The sequence below is a fragment of the Phoenix dactylifera genome, unplaced genomic scaffold, assembly GCF_009389715.1.
Source record: "Phoenix dactylifera cultivar Barhee BC4 unplaced genomic scaffold, palm_55x_up_171113_PBpolish2nd_filt_p 000564F, whole genome shotgun sequence".
NCBI classification, from domain to species: Eukaryota; Viridiplantae; Streptophyta; class Magnoliopsida; order Arecales; family Arecaceae; genus Phoenix; species Phoenix dactylifera.
Window position 1 is genome coordinate 62,623 of NW_024067969.1, and position 24,311 is coordinate 86,933.

The 24,311-nt window shown below is 38.6% G+C and overlaps 2 protein-coding genes across 4 annotated transcripts; both read right to left on the bottom strand.

The window, feature by feature from the left end:
- Positions 1-1,058: 1,058 nt before the first annotated feature.
- LOC103707441 (cellulose synthase A catalytic subunit 9 [UDP-forming]) lies at positions 1,059-7,307 on the bottom strand. Its single transcript, XM_008791932.4, has 13 exons — positions 6,974-7,307; positions 6,649-6,844; positions 5,633-5,859; positions 5,435-5,531; positions 5,245-5,359; positions 4,890-5,156; positions 4,471-4,816; positions 3,842-4,105; positions 3,363-3,575; positions 3,012-3,219; positions 2,674-2,873; positions 1,970-2,323; positions 1,059-1,868 (listed from the first exon to the last, which is right to left on the bottom strand). Exons 1-13 carry the CDS (start codon positions 7,046-7,048, stop codon positions 1,284-1,286), a joined length of 3,147 nt encoding a protein of 1,048 aa, XP_008790154.2. The 5' UTR covers positions 7,049-7,307; the 3' UTR covers positions 1,059-1,283.
- A 2,748-nt stretch (positions 7,308-10,055) lies between these two features.
- Positions 10,056-21,850, bottom strand: LOC103707442 (translation initiation factor IF3-2, chloroplastic). Of its 3 annotated transcripts, XR_005508681.1 has the most exons (11): positions 21,287-21,850; positions 19,034-19,073; positions 18,895-18,954; positions 16,882-16,943; positions 16,514-16,569; positions 16,361-16,394; positions 12,266-12,338; positions 12,087-12,179; positions 10,987-11,164; positions 10,769-10,804; positions 10,056-10,573 (listed from the first exon to the last, which is right to left on the bottom strand). XR_005508681.1 is itself a non-coding variant. In XM_039119517.1 (10 exons), the coding sequence occupies exons 1-9, from the start codon at positions 21,571-21,573 to the stop codon at positions 11,024-11,026; spliced, it is 846 nt and encodes a 281-aa protein (XP_038975445.1). In that variant the 5' UTR covers positions 21,574-21,850; the 3' UTR covers positions 10,074-10,573; positions 10,987-11,023. The 3 variants fall into 3 exon arrangements, 2 of the variants coding, with proteins under 2 accessions (XP_038975445.1, XP_038975446.1); XM_039119517.1 differs by lacking the exon at positions 10,769-10,804 and having other exon boundaries at positions 10,074-10,573; XM_039119518.1 differs by lacking the exon at positions 10,056-10,573 and having other exon boundaries at positions 10,581-10,804.
- Positions 21,851-24,311: the final 2,461 nt, after the last annotated feature.

The window sequence follows — 24,311 nt, forward strand, 5'->3', positions numbered from 1 at the left end:
TTAGTCTCACATTAGTTATGCACTGGATAGATCTTAGAACTAGTCGATCTGATGAGAAAAGTTCGAATGGTGGTTCATATAGATTGAATTGCATCATATTTATATAGGGTCAAGGAACCTAAATAACATTTTTCTTCTAGTCCTTCTCGGTGAGGCCTTAAATTGTGACAAATAGTATCAGAGGAGTCCTAGCTTATGGCCTATATGGACTAGGGGATACTACAGTACAGATTTATGGAGGCTGACCATGGGCTGATCATGGTGCTTGTGATTGATTAAATTTGAATGGATTTGAACCATGTGGAGCAAGTCCTAGTCCAACTTGACCAAAAGTTTAACACGAAATTGAATTGCATTTAGAATATTTGAAGCAAGAGTCTGAAACACTTGCAGACTGGATGGCATTATCTGCTTTGTAGACAACTGTTGTAGATATCCTCACTGATATGTTAAATATTTCTTTTTTCTGATGCCTATGGTTGTATTTATCCTATAATGGTTTAATAAATTCTGTTTACCAAACAAAAAAAGCGGACCTAGATATTATGTGGTCATTTGTTAGGGTTCTTCCTTGGATGGTGTCTACTTCAAGCCTCACTGATATTTGTCGGGTGAGGTTCGTTAAGGTCCCCTTGAGTCCGGTCCAAGCTCAGGAGATCCTTGGACAGCTGCATGGGTCTGAGTCCAGGTTTGTGTGATCCATACCTGATCCTTGTATCTGAACCATGCATGTTATCTTGCATAATGCATTGGGCAATGAAATGCACAAAGCGGTTGCCAGTTAATTCTGCTGAAGAGGTCTATATGAGGAACATTGTACCAGAAGTAATTGGCATTCACTTCTAATGATGATTTCAGAGATGGAAGACTATTAAATACATTAAGATGGAGAAATATTAGTCATCTTATAAGCAAAGATACGGAGGTGAATATGACTTGCCAACCATGCCAGGATGGACAACATAAATTGACAGACAAACCTCTAGCTAGTAAGATTGATGGGGAGTTCGAGGAAGATTTTTTTTTTTTTGTTCCCTCTCTATCTCTTTCTGTCAAAGTAATCAACAATGTACACTTTAAGATACCAAACACGCGTCAACTACATCAAGCAGTTCTAGCAAAATTCTTCGAGCAACCTCAATATGCCTTTTTTTTTAATGCAATTAAGCAATCTCAATACGAAAAGAAAATCCAGTTCATGTATAATACAAAATTTCACATTGGTGTCACTCGTTTGATGAAGAAGAAAGCACAAGCAGTTCCAGGTAGGCAGAGAAGATGGATCAACAATTGATTCCACATTGCCTGACATCCGGACCTTTGGCTTTGATCACAAACGGATCGATCCTAACCCACAGCAATGAGAAAATGGAAGCCAAGAGCACGGACCAGATGACGACAATGGTAGGGGTCCTGTTTTGCCTGCCCATGAGACCCTTGAGGAATGGATAGAGATGGACAATAACCCAGAAGGCGAAGAACAGCTTCCCGAAGAGAGGTCCCCATGACTGGTACCCATTGTTTATGGCATCCGATATCCCTGCGACAACCCCGACAAGATTTATGATCAATAAAGTTGTAGGGGGAATCAAAAGAGTAGTCCACTTGAAGGCGTAGAGATCCCCGTATTCATCCTCATCATCTGTAGCCTTGGAGGTGACTGTGAAGTTGGTGTCTATCCCAGCCAGAACCTTAAGCAGGCCCTGAATGACAGCGAAAAGGTGGGCTGAGACGCCACCAATGACCCAGAATTGCTCGTTTCTCCACCATTCTTCGATGCTCACTCCGCTCCACCTTAGCTCAAGGATGCCCGTCGCAAAGATGGAGATGAAGAGTGAAATAAAGAAGAGGCTGGCAAATGTACTAATCTGGATAATTAGCAGAGATAGCATCATCAGTTACCATGAACATTCGGAAGTTGGAATTCAAGAGAGATCAGATTGGAGAGAACAAATAAGAAGATGCGAACCGTCGGCATGATGAACTTTCCGGTAAGTAGACAGACGGCAGGAAGAGTACAGTAGGCAAGGAGGGGGAGAGAGGTGAAGGGATAGATGGTGGTGTTGATGTAGGCAAAACGCTCAAGCCACTTGAGGTGCCCATTCTTGTAACCATACCAGACTGGGCTGTGGCGACTGAAGAAGATCTCGACCGAGCCAAGCGCCCACCGGAGCACCTGGTTCAGCCGGTCGGAGAGGTTAATTGGGGCTGACCCTTTGAATGCTGGCCTCTTTGGCATGCAGTAGATGGAGCGCCAGCCCCGGCAGTGCATCTTGAACCCGGTGAGAATGTCCTCTGTGATCGACCCGTAGATCCAACCCAGCTGCACAATATAAACAACAAGTCACCAGGGATTCAGATTGCAGCAAATGAGCATGCAAGCTATAGCCTAATTCAAATGCCTAATTAGTTAAATTTATCTCCTGGAAAGTTGTTCTAGACTTTTGCTGCTTCTGTTCATGGATTACCATGAGGGGTGAGCCATGGCACTATAGTAAGTTAGCTTCATTTTGACCTAAGGTCGCACATTGAAAACATGGAAACGGTCTCTCACCATGCGGGGTAAGGCTGCATACATTTGACCCTCCCTAGATGCCGCAATCGCGGGAGACTTGTATATTGGGTTACACTTTTGTTCGTAGATTACCATCAAGCAGGTGATTTATTTGTTACCTCTGATCCCCATTCACTTTTGTCTTCATAGCCACAGCTGATGACATGAATGGCTTCCTTGAGCAGAGCTGCAGGGCTTGATGAGGGAGGAACTCCACCTTCCTCCATTAGAGTTGATGTCACAAATGCAGCTGACTGCCCAAATCTCTTCTCGAAGTTCATCTGCGACATTAACAGCTCCTTGTCGTCGTCACCGAGCCCTAATTGTTATTCAGTAATGAAATGCTTCTATTTTAGTTTGAGTGGAGCACTTCAGAATAAAAAGTAAACCACATTACTTGAGCACAAATTAATTACTCTAACATGAGAAGCAGCACTGAAGGCTTAGATTGGCCTACCTCCATCTGCTGCTTGCTCATTTGAACCACCTTGGGAGTACTTGAGCTTCTTGCGGCGTCCAAAGCATGGACAGCAGTCGCAGATCACCATTTTTGGACGCTTGGGGCCCTTAGGAGGATTGTAACCATAGAGGGCTTGTCGCCTAAAGACACACCCGGTACCCACATACACTGGACCTTGGCTTCCATCTAGGCCCTTCATGTTTATCTGCAAAAAGGCAATAGTCATCAGATTTCAGTGTATTTCCTCTTATCTTTGAAAAACAATAATGGAAATTGATGCTTATGCTCAGTTATCTTGATTCGATGATCAGTTGTAAGGAAATGAAGATTGCAGCTTAGACTTCTTACATCAAAGAAGACGGTATTCCTATTGGCATATCGATCATGCTTATCAATGCCATCGAACCTCTGGGGAAACTGGACATAGCACACTTTTCTTCCAATCTGTGGATCCATCAAGAAACACATTGCCTCTCGAATGGCCTTGCTGTTGTTCACATAGTGATCACAGTCCAAATTGAGCATGAAGGGTGCGTTTGTGAGCACAGCAGAGACACGGACCTACAAAGCACCCCAGTTATTAGCAGAGTTGGAAGATCTCAACTATAGAGTCCAAAATCGAACTCAAATTGCTTTCAAAATTTCATAATTATATAGATCATGTGTTAATGTATCTGAAAAGAAAAGCAAAGAGAAGTTCAGATGATTTTTCATTTCTTTTAGGTTTCTAGATTCGTTTGATATGTGTTGAACTTAGAAAACCATTTGATGAATGAACTCGACTGAATGATCACATCATAAAATAGAGACTCAGAATCTTATCATACCAGAGCATTCATGGCACCAGCCTTCTTGTGATGCTGAAATCCAGGCCGCTTCTCACGAGAGACATAAACAAGGCGAGGAAGCTCATTACCCTCAATGTCGTGACCACCACTGTGGCCCAAAAAGACCTGGATCATGCCTGGATGATCGCGGGTGTTGTTACCAGGCCATGGGGTGCCATCTTGCATAATCCACCCTTCAGGAGGAACTTTCAGAGCTTTTGCAACCAAAGCATTTACACGCACTTTAAATTCCTCGTATTCTCTCTGCTCGAGAAGAGAAAAAAATACAATATTGAAATGTTATATCATGTGTAGGTGATAAATGTTTCAAGCTAAATGCAGGAGACAAAATGAAAAAAAGATTTAAATGAAAGCTATTTTATCTTCAAAATGAAAAAAAAAAATCAGAGTTATTGACCTAGCTCAAAATAAACATGATATGCTTAGTATCATCTATTTATCCTGAATCTATCACTCTACAAATTCAAGAAAATGACTGTAATGACTTGTAAGTAAGCAGTACCATAAAAAACATGGTCTCCTTAAATTAAGGGACTACTGATCATAATCCTAAATATGCATGATATAGTATGCAATCCTGAAATTTGCAGCATATGGATTTAATCAACCTTCATTGCACGCCGTTCCTTAACAAAAGTTGGCTGGACTTTATCCTTGAGGTAATCAACCTTCTGAGAGAAGTACATTTCGGGAGCCCGAGGCTCGATGTTGAATTTCTTGCAGAAAGGTACCCATTTCCTAGCAAACTCAGCAGTCTCTGAGAGGGATTCAAATGTGAGCATCGATGCACCATCATCTGAGACATAGCATGACACCTTGTCCACTGGGTAATCCACAGCCAAGATTGATAGCACCGTGTTGGCAGTGACAAGAGGAGGCTCCTTCAGTGGGTCCACTGTACTAACAAAGATGTCCACAGGAGAAAGCAATGAAGGTTCACCTTCCTTCTCATATCTGCAGCAAATCCAGATCTGTCAAGTTTGAAATAACAATGTGTTCAAGTAAGAGTGGGAAATAATGTGGTCACCTGAGAGAGAGGCGATCGAGATAAGTTTCGCGATCAATTGGGAACCATTTAGGAAACTGATCAAGAATCCATGAGAAGGCAAACCATATCTCACATATAACTGATGTGAGCCACAGTGCAATTGCATCATGGACTGGGTTGAGAATTCGGTAGTGCAGGAAGAAGCCTAGTACCACAAGACGGATCACGATCACAATGCGATATGGGTTGATCTTGCTCGAAGCTATCGATACTTTTCGTGATAGTGGTTGCCTTGCTTCATCCATCCTGCATTATAGATTTTATCATACTGCTGCTTCGTTTCTTTTTTTTTAATTTGAGAAACATACAGTGGAACAATTTTTTGGAGATTTACATGGACATGTCAGGGTCGTCATCTGGGTCACCTCCAAGAAGGCCTTGCTTTGATTTGTATTCATCCACTCTATCTTTCCACCCTCCATCTGTCTTCTCATCCCATCTTGCACTCCCTGCTCAACCCCATAAAGGTTAAGTTATCCTCTTTTCGCGGCAGTTGATTATGGAACAAGAAATACAACACCCACCAGGCTCAGACACTGGATAAGGATGAACACGCTTGTGGAGAGATGATGAGAATTCTCCAGAGTTATGACTATTAGATATTGGGAACTCGCCACTTACCTGAAACAATATGCAGCGGAAGTGCATTAGAACACTCAATCATATGTATTCACAGAAAAAAATGAAATGAAAGGAAATAAGGAGGAAGAAGTTTAGGTTACTGGTCGAGAGTGAGCTCTGGTTATGATGGGTGGGAACTGAGGAGGATTGCTTTGATCATCCTCGGGGCCCCTGCCATAGCTCATCTTCCCATAAAGCATTGCCTCTGTGATGTGTTTGTTCTGCTGTAGCTGTTGTTGCCTTTTGTTCTGTTCATCATCAATGTTGAATTCATGTTCTATATCATCGACATCTTCTTCATCGTCATCTCCCTCCACTCTTGGGCTCCCTACACATTTTAAAATCTTGTTGTCACCCTCCTTTATTGAATAGAAGGGATGAACCGAGTGCAATTCTGATGCATCTCGCTTGGTAAGAATGGCCATACTGATTTGTGAAACTTAATTTTTTTTTTAATTTTTCGAGAATCAATATTTATTAGCTCATTATCTGCCTACGAATATAACATTGCTTGCCTTCCATCTTCTTTTAATTTTCAGAATTGCCCATACAAATCTTTTCCAGGTGCTACAGCAAGATGTTGTATGAAACAAAATGTAATCATCAGAATATCTAAATTGCTCAGTTTAGTTATACTATCTATTAATGCAGAATAAAAGTTTAATTGAATTCAAAATTAGGTATATAATTATATTTAATTATTTGTTTGTCAAAACTATATATATCCTTATAAACAGTTTCCAAACACTAAATTGAATTTTAGTACATTTTGTAATCAAGTTTTCTAAAAGCAGTTCTGTTAGAAACATGACATGTTCATCCACAAAAGATGAAAAACCACTCAAAGTTTCAGAAAGCTCACTCGTTAAGAACACATCGTTGTGACTTACTTCTAACCTAATCTAGTGAGATTCGTCTTCTAATCACCTTCTTGATTCTATTTTTCAGGAAACCATGATTCCATGGCTGATGCCATTATAATAAAATCAAGAGATTAATTCCTTCTTTCATGATTATGTTCTATTGGGATCGCGCTATGAAATGCGAATAATCTGTCAAAACTATGAGCTACTGTACTATCGAGTTAAATGCCAAGCGATGAGAAGAAGCAACAGACCCTTGAGGCGTTTGTAGCGGGTCTTGCACTGGGGGCAGAGCTGGGTTCCCTCCCTCCTCTCATACTCATAGCATGGCCGGCACACGGGGAAGCCACACTCGTTGCAAGCCACAAAGAGGTCTCCATCCACCGTAAGCCCAATCTCATCGCCGCATATCTCACACACCTGACCGTTCAACGCCCTCAGCGGCTTCGGCTACAAATCGAGAACCAAGCAGACCATTAAAACCACCAAAAACGACATTCCGAGAAGAACAGCTAATCTGATCATGTTTATATCTGCTCATTGGAATTGTATTTATGATCCAAAAAACAATCATAATACCTCCTCATGGCCGCGGATGAGCACAAGCTCGTTCCGGTTGTGAGACCCGGCGACCAATCCCGCACTTGCTTCCATTGAGTCTCGCGCGGGGTTCAGGGATTGGATGACGAGCACATACGGATTGGGAGCAGGAGGTTTTGGATCGGTCCTTGAGAGTCTTGGTCTTTTAAGGTGGGGTGGCGAGGAGGCTTCAGTTTAGGTCTCATTCCCTCACCTAATGCGTTGGTTGCCGAAGGTTGGTTGGTTGCAGAGTCTCCATTGCCGCTAAGTGAAGCTATGGGGCATGTCCCTTCCCGCTCAACCAACCCTTCTCCAATCCGCATCTCCCCCCGCGCGCTCTTTTCTTGACGACCACCTCGCCAGTTCGGTAATTCATGCCCCATTGGAAGAAACTGACGCAGGCTTGGCCTTTTTGTGACCATGTTTAGGAGTGGGGTCAGGTCAGATCAAATACGGTTTGGATTGAATGTAAATTAGGTTAAAATATCTATCAATCCAAATCCAATATGATTCTATTAAATAGGTAATCGATTGGATCTACAATAAATTAAATCAAGTTAAATGAGTTAGACGAGTTGGGCAGCCATATTATTACTTTTGATATTTTGTAGCATCCATCATTGGGTCTTTTTTTCTTTTTTTTTTATTAAGGTGAAAGGTTGTTTTTTAGACTTTGGGCCATGTTTTAGCAATAACTCTAGAGCGAAGATCAGTAACCTTTTAAGGAAACAGATTCGTTAAAATAGGTCAAATATTTTATCCTATTTAGGCTCCTAGAAGAGCTTCATAGATAAGTTACCTAGGGTTGTATGGCTTTGTTAATGGCTTTATTTTTTAATAAGAGAATGTCTCAAAAGTAGATTATGGGTCATAATAATACAGGAAGAATATCAAACAAGTCTTTTATATTAGATATTTTTCATTAATTTTTTATTATCTACTATTCTTTTATGCAATTGGCAGTGCAAAAATATTTATTTTTAAAATAATGTGATAGATATGTCAAAAATAAATTTAGTGTTGCTCCATCCTAAGGGGTGATTGGTTAATGCTGTCCAAAGATGAAAAATAAAACAATTCGGTGCATTAGGTTCTCGTCATTATCAACCTTACCACCGTGGCAAGATTGTCTAAAGATATATATATATATATATATATATATATATATATAGCAATATAACAATTGCCAGAGTAGTTTATTTATGTCATTTAGAAATCATCAAAGCAGCAATATTTAGCCCTATTTTTTTTCTAAGACCATTTTGGAGTATTATATTCTAGTTCTTGCATGCTTACATGATAAGTACATCACAAGAGAGTAATATAGCTGTGCTGGAATACCAGCGGCCAATTCTAGCTAAAAGACTCTCCTGCCATCACCAGGCATTCAAGATCGAGTAGCTTCCTTCCATCAAAAGAAGTATCAGATAGTAGATAAATAATTTTAAACGGAAAAAAAAATGATATGGGATAGCACTCATGATGATTGTTATATGATTTTACTATCGTGTTCATAGACTCAAAATGCAAAAACTCATAAATTGATTTTTCCCCCCCAGAAAGTAGTACTGATACACTAAATAATTATAACACGGTTGCTCAAAACTATGGTGGGTCTTAAGACAATCAGTTAAAAATAGGAGAAGATTATCCTCGGATTTGACGAGAGCCCGGCGATAGAGACAAACGGCAAGATCAGCCCATTGAAAAGGAGCCGGAAAGCTAAAATCCATGAGGAAAATGAGATAGCGCACCGGCTAATTAGCCCAGCAATTGCGACCACCAGCCATCAGGTGCGCTTTTTAGAGAGAGAGAGGGAGAGAGGCAGCCATCAGGTGGGTCCCGTGCTGCTTGTTAGAGAGAGAGGGAGAGAGGGGGTTGGGGTTGGGAGAACTTGCGCCTGAAGACATGGAAAAGGGTGTGGTTGCTTGGATACTTCTCCATCAACATGTGAAGCATATACTAACAACATCCTACTGTTGAAAATCTTGTTGAAAGGAGGCTGGACTCAATCCTTGTCCTCTCTGGATAATCACATAGTGACCCAACACCTACTTTGCTTTTTTGTTTCCACATCCATTTGATTAATGACAAGGAGTTGCCAACTTAGAGCATCACTAGTGGATCGAGGTTATATCTTTCACAAGAATGCACAATTAGATCACCCATTGAACATATCTCTAAGTGCTCTCAACTTTATCATCCACCTACCTGCACAGTTCTCAAACCTACCAGCGGATCGCCCGTCACACAGATCTCAATGCAATCCAACTCCATTATTCACCTATCTGCATAGATCTCAAAGCTATCAGTGGATGACCTAATAATGGATTCGTGGAAAAGAAGGTGAATCTTTCTTTCGTGCAGAGAAAATGCACCGCCCAACCCTTAAACAAACAAACCTAGTCTGCAAATAGATGTGGCTGAAAATTCCAATCCACATTAAATTTCTTTCTTGGAACTTATGTTTAAATCTTGCCCTAGAAGCGTATGCTTCCATTTTAACATAAACTTTCACAAGTTCTACGGTTGGTGACAAATAGCTATCACTTGGCTCGGGAGACTCGTACAACCTACTGCACAGACTGGCGTGGCTGAGAACTTCCAAATTCCAACTTTTGGGCGAGTACCCTATAAATCTTCTGTCAAAATTTTCTCTTGTAATATTTTCAAATCTCTTACTCTACTGGAATATTTGTTCAAATCTTACTCTAGAAGCTTATGCTTCCATTTCAACAAAAACTCGTTAAGGAATATAAGCTGGAAACAAAGAACAACAAAGTTCAAGGACAACGATCAAGCCACTAACTCCTTTAAGTTCTAATGGCAGCCGGGTATCTGAACCCCATGAAACAACTTATGCACCATTAAGCAGTAAGGGCTTGGTGAGGCTAAAGTACTGCATTCAGAACAATGGGTTTCAGCCATCATCACTATATGCACAGAAATTTCATTATAAGCAGTCCTAACACACCCCTTTCACCACGATTTGCTACTGCACATTGCATGTCGGATACGCAAGACTATGGAAATAAACCTGGCCGATGATGCATCATGCCCAAATCAATACATAGATCTAATAATCCTGATAGCATTCTTCTTTCATAGGTTGTGTAAAGAAGATTACCAAGAAAAAATTACAGCTATCCTTCTAATGTACAGTCTTTCAAAGTAGACTTTGCTATTAAGAATGTGAGCCTCAGCATTTAACATTACAAAGATTCGCCCAATTCCCTATCAAAGGAAACATGAGACGAGAGTAGAGTAATTCAACAGTGCGGGCTGATCGAGACATTACATTCACTGTCGCATGAATGAAGTCCCTGTCCAAAGCCAGAAACTTCAAGTCCTCTTAGGCCACCTTACAGAAGATCATACGTCAATCTCAGAAAAACGCATGAGATTTCTCAATACCATTGCCAGAAGTTTATTTGTGCATTGCATAACAAGAATGATTTGGCTTTTGGGTGATAATAGAATAAATTAGCATTGCCTCCTTGCACATAAACCTTACTACAATTTCTTGCCTCAAATATTTACAAACGTAATATGTTGCAATCATCTCTCCGCCTACCAATCAAATCTAGGCAAGAAAAATATCTGCAGTAAAAAAAAACATCACAACTATTATACATGAAAAAATAACAATTTTTTGACACAATAATATGCTGATAACACCAAGCTAAAGCAGTAAACCAGGACAGGACCATAATAGAGAAAATATAAAGGACGGCCCACTGCATAAGGTTCCTACTGCTGTGAGGCTCTGGAAGGGTCAGATATACGCAGCCTTACCCTCATGTACGGAGAAGCTGTTTTGGTGTTTCAAACCTATGACATCAAGGTCACAAAAGAGCAGCCTTACCATTGCGAAGCTGTTTTCATGTTTCAAACCCATGACATCAAGGTCACAATAGAGCAACCTTACCATTGCACCAAGGCTCTCCCTCATAATAGAGAAAACATAAGTAATACAATATAATCTCGACTTAAGAATTAAAGACGAATATTACCTGTTGATGTGACTGCAAAACCACGACCTTGACTCAATTAGGCACTTGCTGAAACTTCTGTAACTGGTGTTTCCTTCTTCTTTGGCTGCTCCTGAGCTTTCTGTAGAACCGCTTTATTGGGCATGAGTACCATGAAAATGTTCCTCTCGCTGAAACTTTTGCTCTCTTCAGTTGCCATCTAGAAATGCCAAATGGTGATCAAATCAGAGGATGACACATAAGCTTTTGATCTGGTTCAGTGAAAATATGAAGGAAAAAAAGGCTGTGGAATCAAGTGGGCTGGCAAATAAGAAGGGAAGAAAAGAAGAAAAGACAACTTTTACCAGTAGCAGACACATCGAATGGTGAATTACTAACCAAAGAAATTCTGAAACATAAGCTCATTCTATAAATGGTACATGGAGGGGGGTAAGTAATTATGGACTGGTTGGCTTATCACTTTACTGTCAGACTGCAGCCTACTTGTCAGAAAAGCATATACAAGGAATCCTGGATTCAACTTTTTAATCAGGCTTTTTTTATTCTTCTGGAGCATGTGTTTTTTAAAATATGTTGCTTTCTCATGAAATTCCTAGCAATTTCCATGTTAATGTGGTCAAAGAGATATGGCGACTTTAGCATACAAGATCCATGATTTTATAAATGGGTCGCCTCTCTAGAGTTTTGAAGGACTCAGTCCTTTCAAAAGCCAATAATAATAAATAATGGGTGAGAAGAATTAACCACAATGATCTTTGTATAGACAACAGATAATTCATCAACTTTTGGGTCCTTCTAGAGCAACCACTATATTGGGCCAGGTTTCCCATACAAACCTAGCTCACTGCTTTGTCTGGATCATGTTAAGGCTCATAATTGATAATCTAGTCTTGCTGAAAATAATGGTGTCACTTGTGAGATGAGGGCATCTGCTTTCCTTGCTATATAATTTTTGAATAAAACTTTATTTTATTTATATAGGGTTTACAAATAATGTAGTTTAGCTCTCAAAAATAAAAGTGATAACAGTAAAAAAACATCTTAAAGAGACATGAAAGAGATGGGAACGAACATGTAGCACATTTATCGAGTAATTGAGTAAATCTCCACATAATCATTACCTCTCCAAGATCACTCTGAAAACGCTTAATAAGTTCAATAGCAATGTTCCTGAATTCATTTTGCCGGCCTCTCAAGTTCACAATGACTTTTACCTGAAGAAAATCTGATATGTTAACCTGGCAATAATCATACAAGAGGTGGGATAAAAAAATTTTATGCTAAAAAAAGCTTCATCAACCTTGTCTCCATCTTTAAGAAACTTTTGAGCAGCCTTCAGCCTCACAGAATAATCATGAGAATCAATGTTATACCTGTAATGAAACAATAATACATATATCTAGCCACAACTTTTGTTATAAGCACAAATATGTAAGGGCAAAAATGCATGGCACTAAATATACCAGTATTAAGAAAGTCATATATGAACATATGCACAAAGAAATGGGAGAAAAGGGGTCATTTTCAGTCTCTACTGCCCCCAACAGGCCCAGCCACTAATTAAGGTGAAAAAAAGGGCGGCAACTCTATTAATGGCCAATCAGTATTACACGCTGTATCTTAATTGATCATAGTTGAAGACCTAATTAGACAGAATCATGACTTTTAAGGGTCCGCTAATTGGCAACCAATGCCCTACAAGATGCATGCTTGCATGTATGCATCCATGCATATGTATATATTTGTCATGCCAGAGCTTTGGTAAACAAAGTCGTAAGGTGTAGAAATCTCCTTGCCCATCACTTTCGCTGAATAAAAGTGAAGGTCACAATTAACATATTTGGTTTTCATGATTTGCACTACAGATAACTGATAGTTGAATAGAATAAGACAGGCCATGAAGAAAAGTCAACAATTTCACTCAAGGCAACATGAGCTCACATGCAGCAAGTGCAATGCTTTCAATAACTACCCTGATCTAGAAATCATAGATTGTTCCTTACGCTTGCAAGTGACCACAATTAAAAATTTGCAATCACCCTGCGCTTTTCTCTGCCAACCTCAAGCTCCTTATCACAAGTTCTCTGTATTTTAATTCTTATTTATTCCACCTCTCTCCATCAGACCTCATATATGCTTGGCATTGTGATGCTTGATGATTACAAAAATTGGAAAGATCCATGCTATCTATGCGGGTTAGATTTTTTTTTTTCCAAACAAGAATCTTATGATGATTATTGGATTAACATTAACGTCAGTGTCAGAGCCAGGATATATATGTAGGCAGCAGTATTTTTAGTTAACCAATGATTGCTGAACTAACCTTTTATCATTCACAAATTTCATGCAAAGTTCGATGGAGCTAATATGTAGCTATACTCTGACAAATAGTAAAACCGATCCAAAATTTTTAAATGAAAGAATTTCCTTATCAACTATAAACTTCTCTTTTGGAAAAATTAATCATATTTTTAAGGAAACAAGTTTCTTTAATTAAGGATATGATCTGAAGGACACAATCTACTGAAGGACTACTTAAGTTTCTAAGATTGAAATTTTAACATGCGAAATTATAGAACCTCCCCCTCAAGTAAAGAGGAAAAATCAGCCTCAAGGCTACACTATTCTAGCATGAAATGATTGCCTATTTTAGGAATTAGATGAGATACGCAATATAGTTGACAGCAGCACCAACCATATCCCATACTGCAAGGTAATGACATCCCTTTCGACCCTTTTTCCCAAAAAAAAAAACATAAAGGCTTTTATGACAAATAAAAAAATGAAAAAGAAATAGAGAAATATCAAATTTAAGAAAGCTTCAAATGATGACAGCAGATTCAGCAGCTTGTGAGGATGATACTCATGGAGTGATTGATTTCAATTTGAGAGAAACCAGACCAAATACAAGAAAGCGTCCTGTTTCAAATCTTCTTTTATTTAAGGATGGGCAGAACTAGGCTTTGGATCCACTTGACTCCAAACAATGACTGAGGTCTAAAATTAACTCCACAAGGTCATGCCAGGACTTAGATCTCAAAATTCAATGGTCTAGACTCCACTCACCTAAGAATAATAAAAAAGAGAGATCAATGGTGCCCTAAAGAGTAGTTCCTTTATATAACAGGGCATTTTTTTTTCTCTTATTGGAGAGATTGGATCTTTGGTGGGACTAGTCTCAATTGGGTCTCAGCTTCAATTTACTAAAAATAGAAGCTCGAAAAAGAGGGGGAGACAGGGGGATTATTTTTTGTACAATTAATGGAGGGGGAAAGGTGTATCGGCATTTTTATTGGGCCAGGGGGGAATACACACTCCTTGCTCCACCCTTGATTAAGATAAATCTGTTGTTAACATAAACTACTTAAGGGATACGGCGCATGATCTATACTTGTATGGAGGGCTTCCCCCATACTAAAAACCATTAGGTGGGTACAGTAGCAAGAACTTTCTCAACCCCTGTCATATCAATTAAGCAGGGAAAGTAATTCCCCCTTAAATATTTCCTCTCTCAAATGAAAAAGAAAAAAACTGAGACATAAATTAAAGGCATCTTCCACCTCTAGCCATAAAGTTCTTTGGCACAATGTTAATGATGCTCAAGTTATGAGGTAATATTTTTGCATTAAGATACCTGAGAAAGTAGTTCAAAAATTTACAGAAAATAGCTTATTGAACACCAGCTACTACTCAATATCTTAGTATTTTTTTTGATCCACTATTGTGTATGGCTATAGGGTTGTAAACTTGGTTTTACTTTTGGATCTGGGTCTAACATATATACTTTGGTTTTGCTTATGGATAGGCCGAAACCAACCTGAACCCAAACAACTGCTGTGCTCTGGATAAATTTGGAGAGGAAGATGGCATAAAACAATACTTCTAAACTCTAATTAAGATCCTTTCAGATAATGATCATTTGCAATGTAACTTCTGCAATCATCCAAAACCTAGGCACCTAGTAGGACTCAAACAAGACATCATAAATAATGATTATCCCATCATCACACTTCCAGATAATATTTGAAAATCACAATGATCATATCAGTTAAAACCGCTGTGGACATTGCAAGAGTTCACTCAACTTGGAAACAAATACTTGTGCACCAAATATGGAAGTGTGGGTAATTAGACATACCTTCAAGTGGCAGCTGACTCACCTAGATGGATAATTGATTCCTAAATCATATTGAAGTATAGGAATTTCTAAAACATCCAAGAGAACCCTAATGAACCAGCCTATCATTGTGATCTACATCAGCATATCAGCTCAAATTGAAGATCACGAGAAACAAAACAGAACATCACAGTCTGAGCTTTTGTATATATAGCCCTATAAATATGGCTTATTGCATATTTAGCCTTTGCAAATCACTATTTGCATATATAGCCTTCAAATCATCTTGTTTTTCCAAGGATACCCCTTCAGTAAGATTTCTGACTGACTGTGTATAAATAATAACATTTTAAGTGTAAAAAGATACTATTATTGTTGCTCATTGATATCCTTGAAAAAAATTAACATTTAATTTATATTGTAAATAGTTATATTTTTGCATAATCTTTCAGGAAAATTAATGCAAAAGGGCAATAGAGTTATTTTATACTCAAAGCATTTATTTATTAACAATGTTGGTCAAAAATCTAATAGGAGGGATATCCTTGAAAAAACAGGAAGATTTTAGGGGTATATATGCAAATAGTGAAGTTTAAAGGATAAATAAATAATTAGACATATTTGCAAGGGTATATATGCAAGAAAAGCCCTAAAAATTATGCCGACAATCCTTCAAACTTCTAAGATGAAAGATCTATTATTTTGACCTACTTCCTGATGAGATATAAAATTTATCCTCACATAATCTCTTATCAAAATCCTAAAATAATTATTGGGTCCCATCTAGCTTCAGCGAGCAGAAAAATAACCATCTGGCAGAGATTGTGGCTAGGTAGATCCTAGCTGAGAGACTATTATGTAGTTCCGCATCTTCCTAAAATTTAATATGAAGTTTCACATGCAGATAGTAAATGTAAATATGCAGATCCCAATTAATCTTATTCCTAATAATTGATTGTCCATCAACCTCGACTGGACCTAACTATCAGATCCTCTTCAGATTCGAGGTATAAATATTTTGTACTTTATGTTCAATTCATTATCTACAATATGTAATATAAAACACTGCAATATGGAAGACCACAGAATATGATAATTGGCAAAACTCATCATTAAAAGAAATAGCTTGGTCAAATTTAAATTGTTCAATTTAGATAGATTGTTTTATTAGTGTTATAGCATCAGTAAAATAATGGACAGAAAAACAAATTATGACAATAGGAGGCATAATGAAACTGTAAATATGTTTTACATACAGCTTGAAAATTTGATTCATACCCCATTTTGAGTTCTTTGATATCCACACGGCTTGCTGAAAATAATAAAGCATGTGTAAGATTGCAGCACATTGTCATGAGATTGATGATTACTGAAGACAAAGATAGTGCAAAAGGAAAGAAATAAAAAAAACTCAAGGGATGAGAAATTCACCAGCAGATCTTTTCTGTTGCACCTTTTTCTTCTTTTGCTGTTCATACTTATGTTTTCTGTTAGCAAGATTTTTCAGACACCATGTTAAATGATACTGAAGAGCTACAACGCACATGCCAATATTCTTAAACCAGAATAAGCTTCTTTAGACACTACGACTTATAATATCATTATCCCAATATACACTCAAGGATATTCAGAAACAAATGCAGTTAAAGTAAAGCTGTGGACTATTATGTAAAATTATTTACTAGATTTAAGCATGTACGTGGTCAATAAACATGCATGTAAGATGTAAAAACCAATGAATTACTTGAGGCAGCTGCATAGCAACTGAAAGGAATTATTTATTATCCTATAGCACATACTTGTAATCCGCGCTCTCAAAGAGTCTGAGGACAGGAGGATCTGCATCTGCTGACAATATTGCCTGCAAAAGGAGTCACATATCAGGTAGGGAATTTCAGTTTCTGCAATTCTTGCATTCTGTATTTTTTCAGTTTGAAAATGAAGGATTTATTCTATTTGATTATTAATAAACTAAAAATACGAAGAAAAAAGTCCATTCACACTAGATGTTATGTTTAAGATCTTTTGTAGTATGACATCTGAACATGTATAAGCCTACTTCCAAACATTCTAGAGAAGGATATTGGTCATCACAGGCATGAGCTAATATGAAAATGGAAAAACCTGAAACATACCCCTAGTTCTTTTGATGGTGTGTTTCAGTTGGGTTAGTGCACTTTGAAATGTCAAAAAACTTCAAAACGTTGTTTCATGATATAAGCAATCATCATTGTTGCACATATCCACTTCTTTCACCACTAAATGCTGCTTAAACACTACTATTGTCCTCTCCCTTTCATCAAATCCCCTGATCACCAGAGTTCCTCCTTCCTACCAAGCAAGCTATTGGTATATGACCACCCTGAAGTTGAGAGGCAAGGGAAGAGAAGATATCGGGAGTATCATTTGCATATTGTATCTGCATGTACAATCTTCAAATTGCAGTTGTTGTTTCTTATAGTAAGGAACCACTAACCAATATCAGGACCAACCTAATTTTGATAATATTTCACCATCATACAACTTAGTATAACCCAAGGTTTGCCGTATCGGTTGGTACAGTAATGTACCGGACGTATCGTACCATACGAGGCGCACCGTACCGTACGAGGTATAACGTACCGTACCGCTACTAAACCGTTATGTGGCACCATATAGTACCGGTACATGGCACTGTATTGTATCGACACTTGGAACGTGGCACTGCACCGTACATGGCACCGTATAGGTACCAACACTCGGTACGCTGAACCATGATGCACCGAACTATGATGCACCGATACTGTAATAGGATGGTAACAATATAGAGTCCGGTACCGAGACGCCGAACCTTGACCTTTTCAATAGCATATTTAAGGTAAAAAGTAGCTGCAGGTCTCTAGTTTTATTAAAATGGTAGGGCTGATCCTTGACCTTTTCAATAGCAACCATCCTTGAGTTTTAGTGCAATTTTTTCTGAGTCTCCCATGTCATTCCCTATCACTACAAAATGGTGCTGGAATTCCAAAATCAAATTTTGTAGAAAGGACTTGTGTGGGGTAATAGGAAAAAAATTTCAGGGAACTTGGGAGTCAGTACTGCAAAAGGGTCATCTAAGCCTAACCTACTATTTCATTAAACAATTAAACTAGGGACCAGCAGATGTTTTTCCCTATATCTCACAACAGTGGCATGTGGTATCACAAAAACTAAGGAGAAAAATTAGCCCATGGGAATTTTAACTAACTTTGAAATCTAAGCATTTCATCTCCCAGATTGTTATAGATGCGTTGTCAAATAATTTAGTAATCTAATTTTTATTATATTCTTGTTTCTTATGTGGTAAAATTGTTATGCAGGACAAAATTACCTTGGTCATTCTGGAATGAACAATGGTATCTGGCCTTGGCTGGAGTAATGGAGGTTTTAAGCCAACAAAATGTCATACCAGATACTAATTAGTTTCAAATATTAAATACTAATTAGTTTCAATATCTTTAAGTTCTCAGTCAACCAAATCAAATCCCTCTAACATGCCCAAAACTTACAGCATAAATTTCATGCAACAAGAACAAGATAAATTACAAGCCAAATGTCAGGAAATCTTGGAGTACAGTGAGAAGTCAGCATTTTTCACATCTTTGTAAGAATGGAGCTGGTAAAATTTGAAGCATTTACTGTATTTTTACAGATGTATTCCTGTAAGTTCATTAATGTGACAATCAAGTTCCTAGTTGACAATTTGTTCGATAAGATATTATAACATCAACCAGGTGAGTTTAGTTCCACTGAAATGTATGAAAATATAGTTTTCCTTACTAAATAACACATACCAAAATTAGATCAGCATCATCTGCCATTTGCATGGCTTCACTTTTAGACATTACACCAATCTGCAAAAAAGCAAAGTGACCCTTGGAAAGTGTAGAAGATATGACAAAACCGAAAGAAATACCAGAATGGAAGACTAACCATATTCTGTTGCTCATCCAATAGCCTTACAGAAGATGACCTAGAACCAAAAAATTGGAAATACATGAATGGAACAGATGAGAAGTAAGGTTTCACATGGAATGAAATTTTTGTGTGTGTGTGTGTGTGTGTGTGTGTGTGAGAGAGAGAGAGAGAGAGAGAGAGAAGATGCAATATCAAACAAAATAATACCGAGATGTTTCCCATAAAAAAGAGTTCTATAATACAGATAAAATACTTTGAGAATGTACATCATGTTTTAACAAATTACTTCGTTAAATACCAAGAGAAAAAGGGTCATCTTTGCTAAGTACTCAATAGGAATTATTTCTAAACTGAACAAAGGTTTTGTACAAACATGCTCAGATAAGTACTAAAGATTCTAGGAGCAAATATAATCTATAGCTTAGAGATAGAAGGTCCCATGGATTAGCAAGCAACCAGACCAAGTCCAGGGCAGACTAAGACTTAGGCTGCCACTAAATCCATGGAGAGGTTTGTTTCCAAACGTTGGTTCTAAGAACGTCCTTCTTGCATATATGGTTTATACAGCAAGAATTAGCATAAAGGCATCTTGATAAACATAGAAATACCAGCAAACATACCAGGCAATAGATCAATGAAGGGAAATGTTGGTTTCATAGCACTTAGTGTGCTCTAGCACCTTCTGGTAATATCGCAACTACTTGACAAAAATGCCGATTCTCATCTTTTATTGCGCCTTGTAATACTGCAGGATGGATTAAGAGAGGCATTGTTTTGTTCCCACTCAGGCTTTAATTGTTGTTGGAAGTATGCTCTTTGCTGAGACCTAACCAAAGGTGATGCTATATTCAAGAAAGAAGTCCCCCCTCCTTCGGTGATGCAGCGGGTGCGGCAATTAAGTTATGATTGTTAGACAAAATCTTCTAGAAAACAGAGAACTGTTTGTCTCTCCTGGGCATGACTCCAAAGTTAGAGCATATGCCAGTGTACCTTTCCTAAACTTAGGTTTCCACAATCATATGTTGAACAGAGAAGTTTCTAGTATTTTAAGTGGAGCTTGGTGAAGGCCTCTCAGCCTGAACATCTCCAAAATATCCATCTTCCTTATTTTTTATGTTCCAACTTTTATTTTTCTCCTCAGATAACTCATAGTTTCTGTTTCTTCCAAACGGTCTCATGTCACAAATTAATCTTCACAACCATTTATTCTTCACATTATGTATTCTTTCAGGCAAAGATAGAACCATGTTCGCTGCCCTATCCATCCCTCAACACCCACACCTCAAGATGCTAGGACTTCAACAAAGAAAAAAAAAAGAAGAACATTTAACAATAAAAATCTCAACTTCATCTGACTCAAAGAGAGTTAAAAAATAAATAAAAACATACAGATTTAGAATCACTACCCTACTAAATTACTTCAAAGATCTCAAAAAAAAAACAAACAAAACAAAACAAAACAAAGCAAAGCACTTAAAATTCAGCTACAAAAGCATGCATAAGAAGAGAGCGCACATATTTGACCCACAATAGAGGGGAAAAAAGAAAAAAAACCTTCTTCCCCTCTTCTGCATTTAGATTTCATATTTTGCCTAAGGTACTTCATTGATTCCACCACTTCTGAAATTTAATCTTGAAAAAATATATCCTCTCAGGGGAAAGGGGAAAAAGCATAAACTACCTTATCCATCTTGAAACGGTACTCTTTTTAACAAGAAATCAAGCTCATAATGATCAAGAACCGGACCCTGCCTTACCCAAAGAAAACTTCAGCATGCATGCAGGCCTAGAAGCAACAATCAGATAAATTATTTCAGTTATCTCTATAAGAACCAATTAGTTAATCAACAGAGCAGACACGCACTTGACCCACAATAGGAACACCGATTAAAAGAAGTATCCATCCCTATCTTCTGCGCTTAACAATACTCTCTCCTCGGATAACTAATAATTCCAGTTCTTCCGAATTCACATCACAGCAAAGCATCTCCATTAACAACTAATTGTACATTGTCTATTAATTCAAGAAAACAAACAAACAAACAAAAAAGTTCACCATCTAGTCGCCTCTCAACATTCACACCTCAAAACAGTAATATTTCCATCAAAAGACGAAATCTTGGCAATAAAAATATCAACTTCACCCTACTCAAAGAAAGTTTTAACAGACATGCAGATATAGAAACAAGACCGAGATGAATCATTTCAAGAAGTTCAAAAAAATAAATAAATAAAACAAAATCAGGAGCCGAAATAGAGTTCTCGTACTTGACCCGGTCAAGATCGAGGGCGGGATCGTAGTCAGGATCGGCGACACGGTTATCACGCCGGAACCTCCTGGAATCACCGGAGCTTGGGCCGGGACGGAAACCGCTGCCATACCGTGCCACCACCGCTACCTTGGTAACAAAAGGGGGCCCGCAAGACCGAACTCGTTTCTTGGGCAATCCAACAAGAAAGACAGCATGGAAGAAGGGCTTGATAGGGTTGGAGGCGGTCGGCGCGCGAGACAAAGTAGTAAAGGGTTTGAATTGGAAAGCGGCGATTCCGGACATGGCTTGCTTTAGCTTCGGCTTCTAAAAAAAAAACGGATGCTTCTACTCTCAGTAAGGGACGCGAGGGGAAGGAGGAGGGAAGGGAGAGAGGATTCGGTCGAAGCCCATAAGAAAAATTAGATCTTTCTTCGTTCTTTGATCGTTCTTGGGATATTCCAAATAGAAGGTGGAACTCCAGGAGATGGAGAGAAACAGAAGGCAGACGTTGGGTTGGGAGCGAGAGAGGGGGAATAGGCCTTGGCCGGACCTTATCCCCTACACTGTTTGTACCACGGTGGCCGCATGGGGAACCGGAGATGGAATCGCCTTTGAATGAACCGATTGGGTTACGAATGGAACCGGCACCCACGAACGGACCCAAGCTCAGTGGGTTAGACACGTGTATTTCTCTGCTGTTCGAGCTTGGACCAGACAACCTAATGGCAACATGGGCAAGGGCAACAATTCCGGCTGGCTTTTTTTTTTCTTTCCTGTTGCTGAAGCGGGCAATTCATACTACTTAGTACGAACACACCCAGTAAAACTAGAAAATAAAATATCTCGAAGTGTTCTAGACAACTCTCCCTCGGTCATCCACAGCGTACCTCCCGCATGGTTAGCCACGTAAGCAGCAATCCAGTTCACGGCCTCGTTTGTCTCTCTATACACATGTTTGGTCTGAAAGGCCATTCCATCACTGCCTATCTTCCAAATATTTCGGGTCAAGAGGTGGTCCAATCTCATCCCGGTCGAGCTCTCTGGATTCATCTAATCGGCCGAGCCTTCTTCCATCAGATGAAGCTGGCCTACAGAAGACGTCGCGCATATCTGCCTCTCTATGCGGAATAATTCCGGTTGTGTCCCTCAGTGGTCTCGTTTACAAACCGGAGTCTGACTCTATTGTATATAATTATGGGAGAGCCTCATCCGTATATAATAACCTAGAAAATCTTGGAGATTTTCTGGTGCATTTGTTAAGGGGGCTTTTTGATTTCTTTTATTGAAGTAGGGTTTTGACTTCCGGGCGGGTCTCGAGCCTTTTCCATTATGTTAGTGGACAAGTGGGACTAATATTTTTTTTTCCCCCCTCTTCGTCAGTTGAACATCTTCACTACATTGAAATCCAAATTTGTATTTAGTTTGTGACCGGAATCAAAATAGATTGAAATAAAAATCGATACAACTATATTTCTTAATATATTTAGTCAATAAAAATCGGAATCGAAAAATCAATTAAACCAAAAGATATATTGAAAAATTAATTAAACAAATATGTGCTTCTGGAAAATCAATTGTTTTAAATGCATCCAGTTGAATGGGATTTTAAAGTTGAATGAAAATCTCCATAACCAAATAACTGAATTTGGAGCTACTCATTCTCATTTCTATTACAAAACCCAACGTTCTTCAACTAAACATATCATAGGATTTAAGGACTTGTTCAAACAGTCGGTTCTTTGCCAATCCAAATAGGATATTTAATTTTAGAAGTGGAAGGTCTTTCATCAAGCCACCATATTTGCATGAGGCCTCATCAGCAGCAATGAGTCTATGATTTACCTAAAAAATGTGCCTGCGATGGATGGTTATGAGCACTTTGATTGGTGGGACAGCTAGTGCAACGCTGAAGATAATTCAAGCAAGAAAGCCTGTTGTTTTGAATAATTCTAAAAATCTGCTTCAAATTTTTTTATTTCATGGCATTTGATGTATAGGACTGGGTGTTGGTTGAGTTGAATCTCAGTAGCTTTTGATCTCAGAATTAGACCCAAATCTAATCATTCATCAGCCTGGGCCTTCAATTCACAAAAGTTTCTTTAGAGAAGAAGAGACATGCGGTGATCCCAAAAGGTAACTCCTGTATGATTGGCCACATATAATGCAGTCCGACTCACCGCATTGTTTACCTCCTAATAGATGTGAGTCATAATAAAAGAATCCAGGAGTCTAGCATTTGTGATTTTCTTCTTTTTTTTGGCCGGAGGGGCAAAGCTCGACCAACATAATTTAGAAAACAAAGGTTCAAAGTCAATCCAATACAAATATTAGAGAGGTGAATTGATATAGGAGAAAGAGTGGATGCAAGAAAACTGAAACTAGGGAGAAATTTTACAGATATGATTAGCTTCCAAGAAGAGAGTAGAAAGCCTGCAATTACAGCATTTGGGATCAACTTAATATCATACTGAATAGCATGGGGGAAAAATGATTTATGCGCAAGGAAGTATGTAGGGCTGTTCCCTTTGATTAGAGATTTTTCTATCAATTCATTAACTTCACAAAACACTATAAGGATGCAGAATATACTTCTTGCAATTGTTTTTTTTCTTACATAAAGAAGAGAACAAAAAGGGGTGCATTCTATTAAGATTGGAGTTGTCAGAGGTGCCGAGAGTGGAAACTCCCACACAGGTCCATAGGTACGTGTGGCCACGTAATTTCACACCAAGTCTACCACTTTGTAATTCTATACATACAAGCCCTTTCCCGTAGTACCGACGGATACGAAGAGTTGCTTTGTAACGTTAATCTTTTTGTTTGGACTAATCCCGGCACTCCATACACCGGGACCTGTTCAAATTTGACTTACCAACTCATAATATTTGACTTGGCATCTTCTCATCTAAACTTGAGCTAGTTCGGGCAATCGGTGTACCGGACCTAGTTTAATAACAAGTTAAAACTACTACCGTATTACATTCGATTTCGCTAGGGTGTTTCATGCAAAATCCATGCAAAGTTTGAGCTGGTACTGGCTC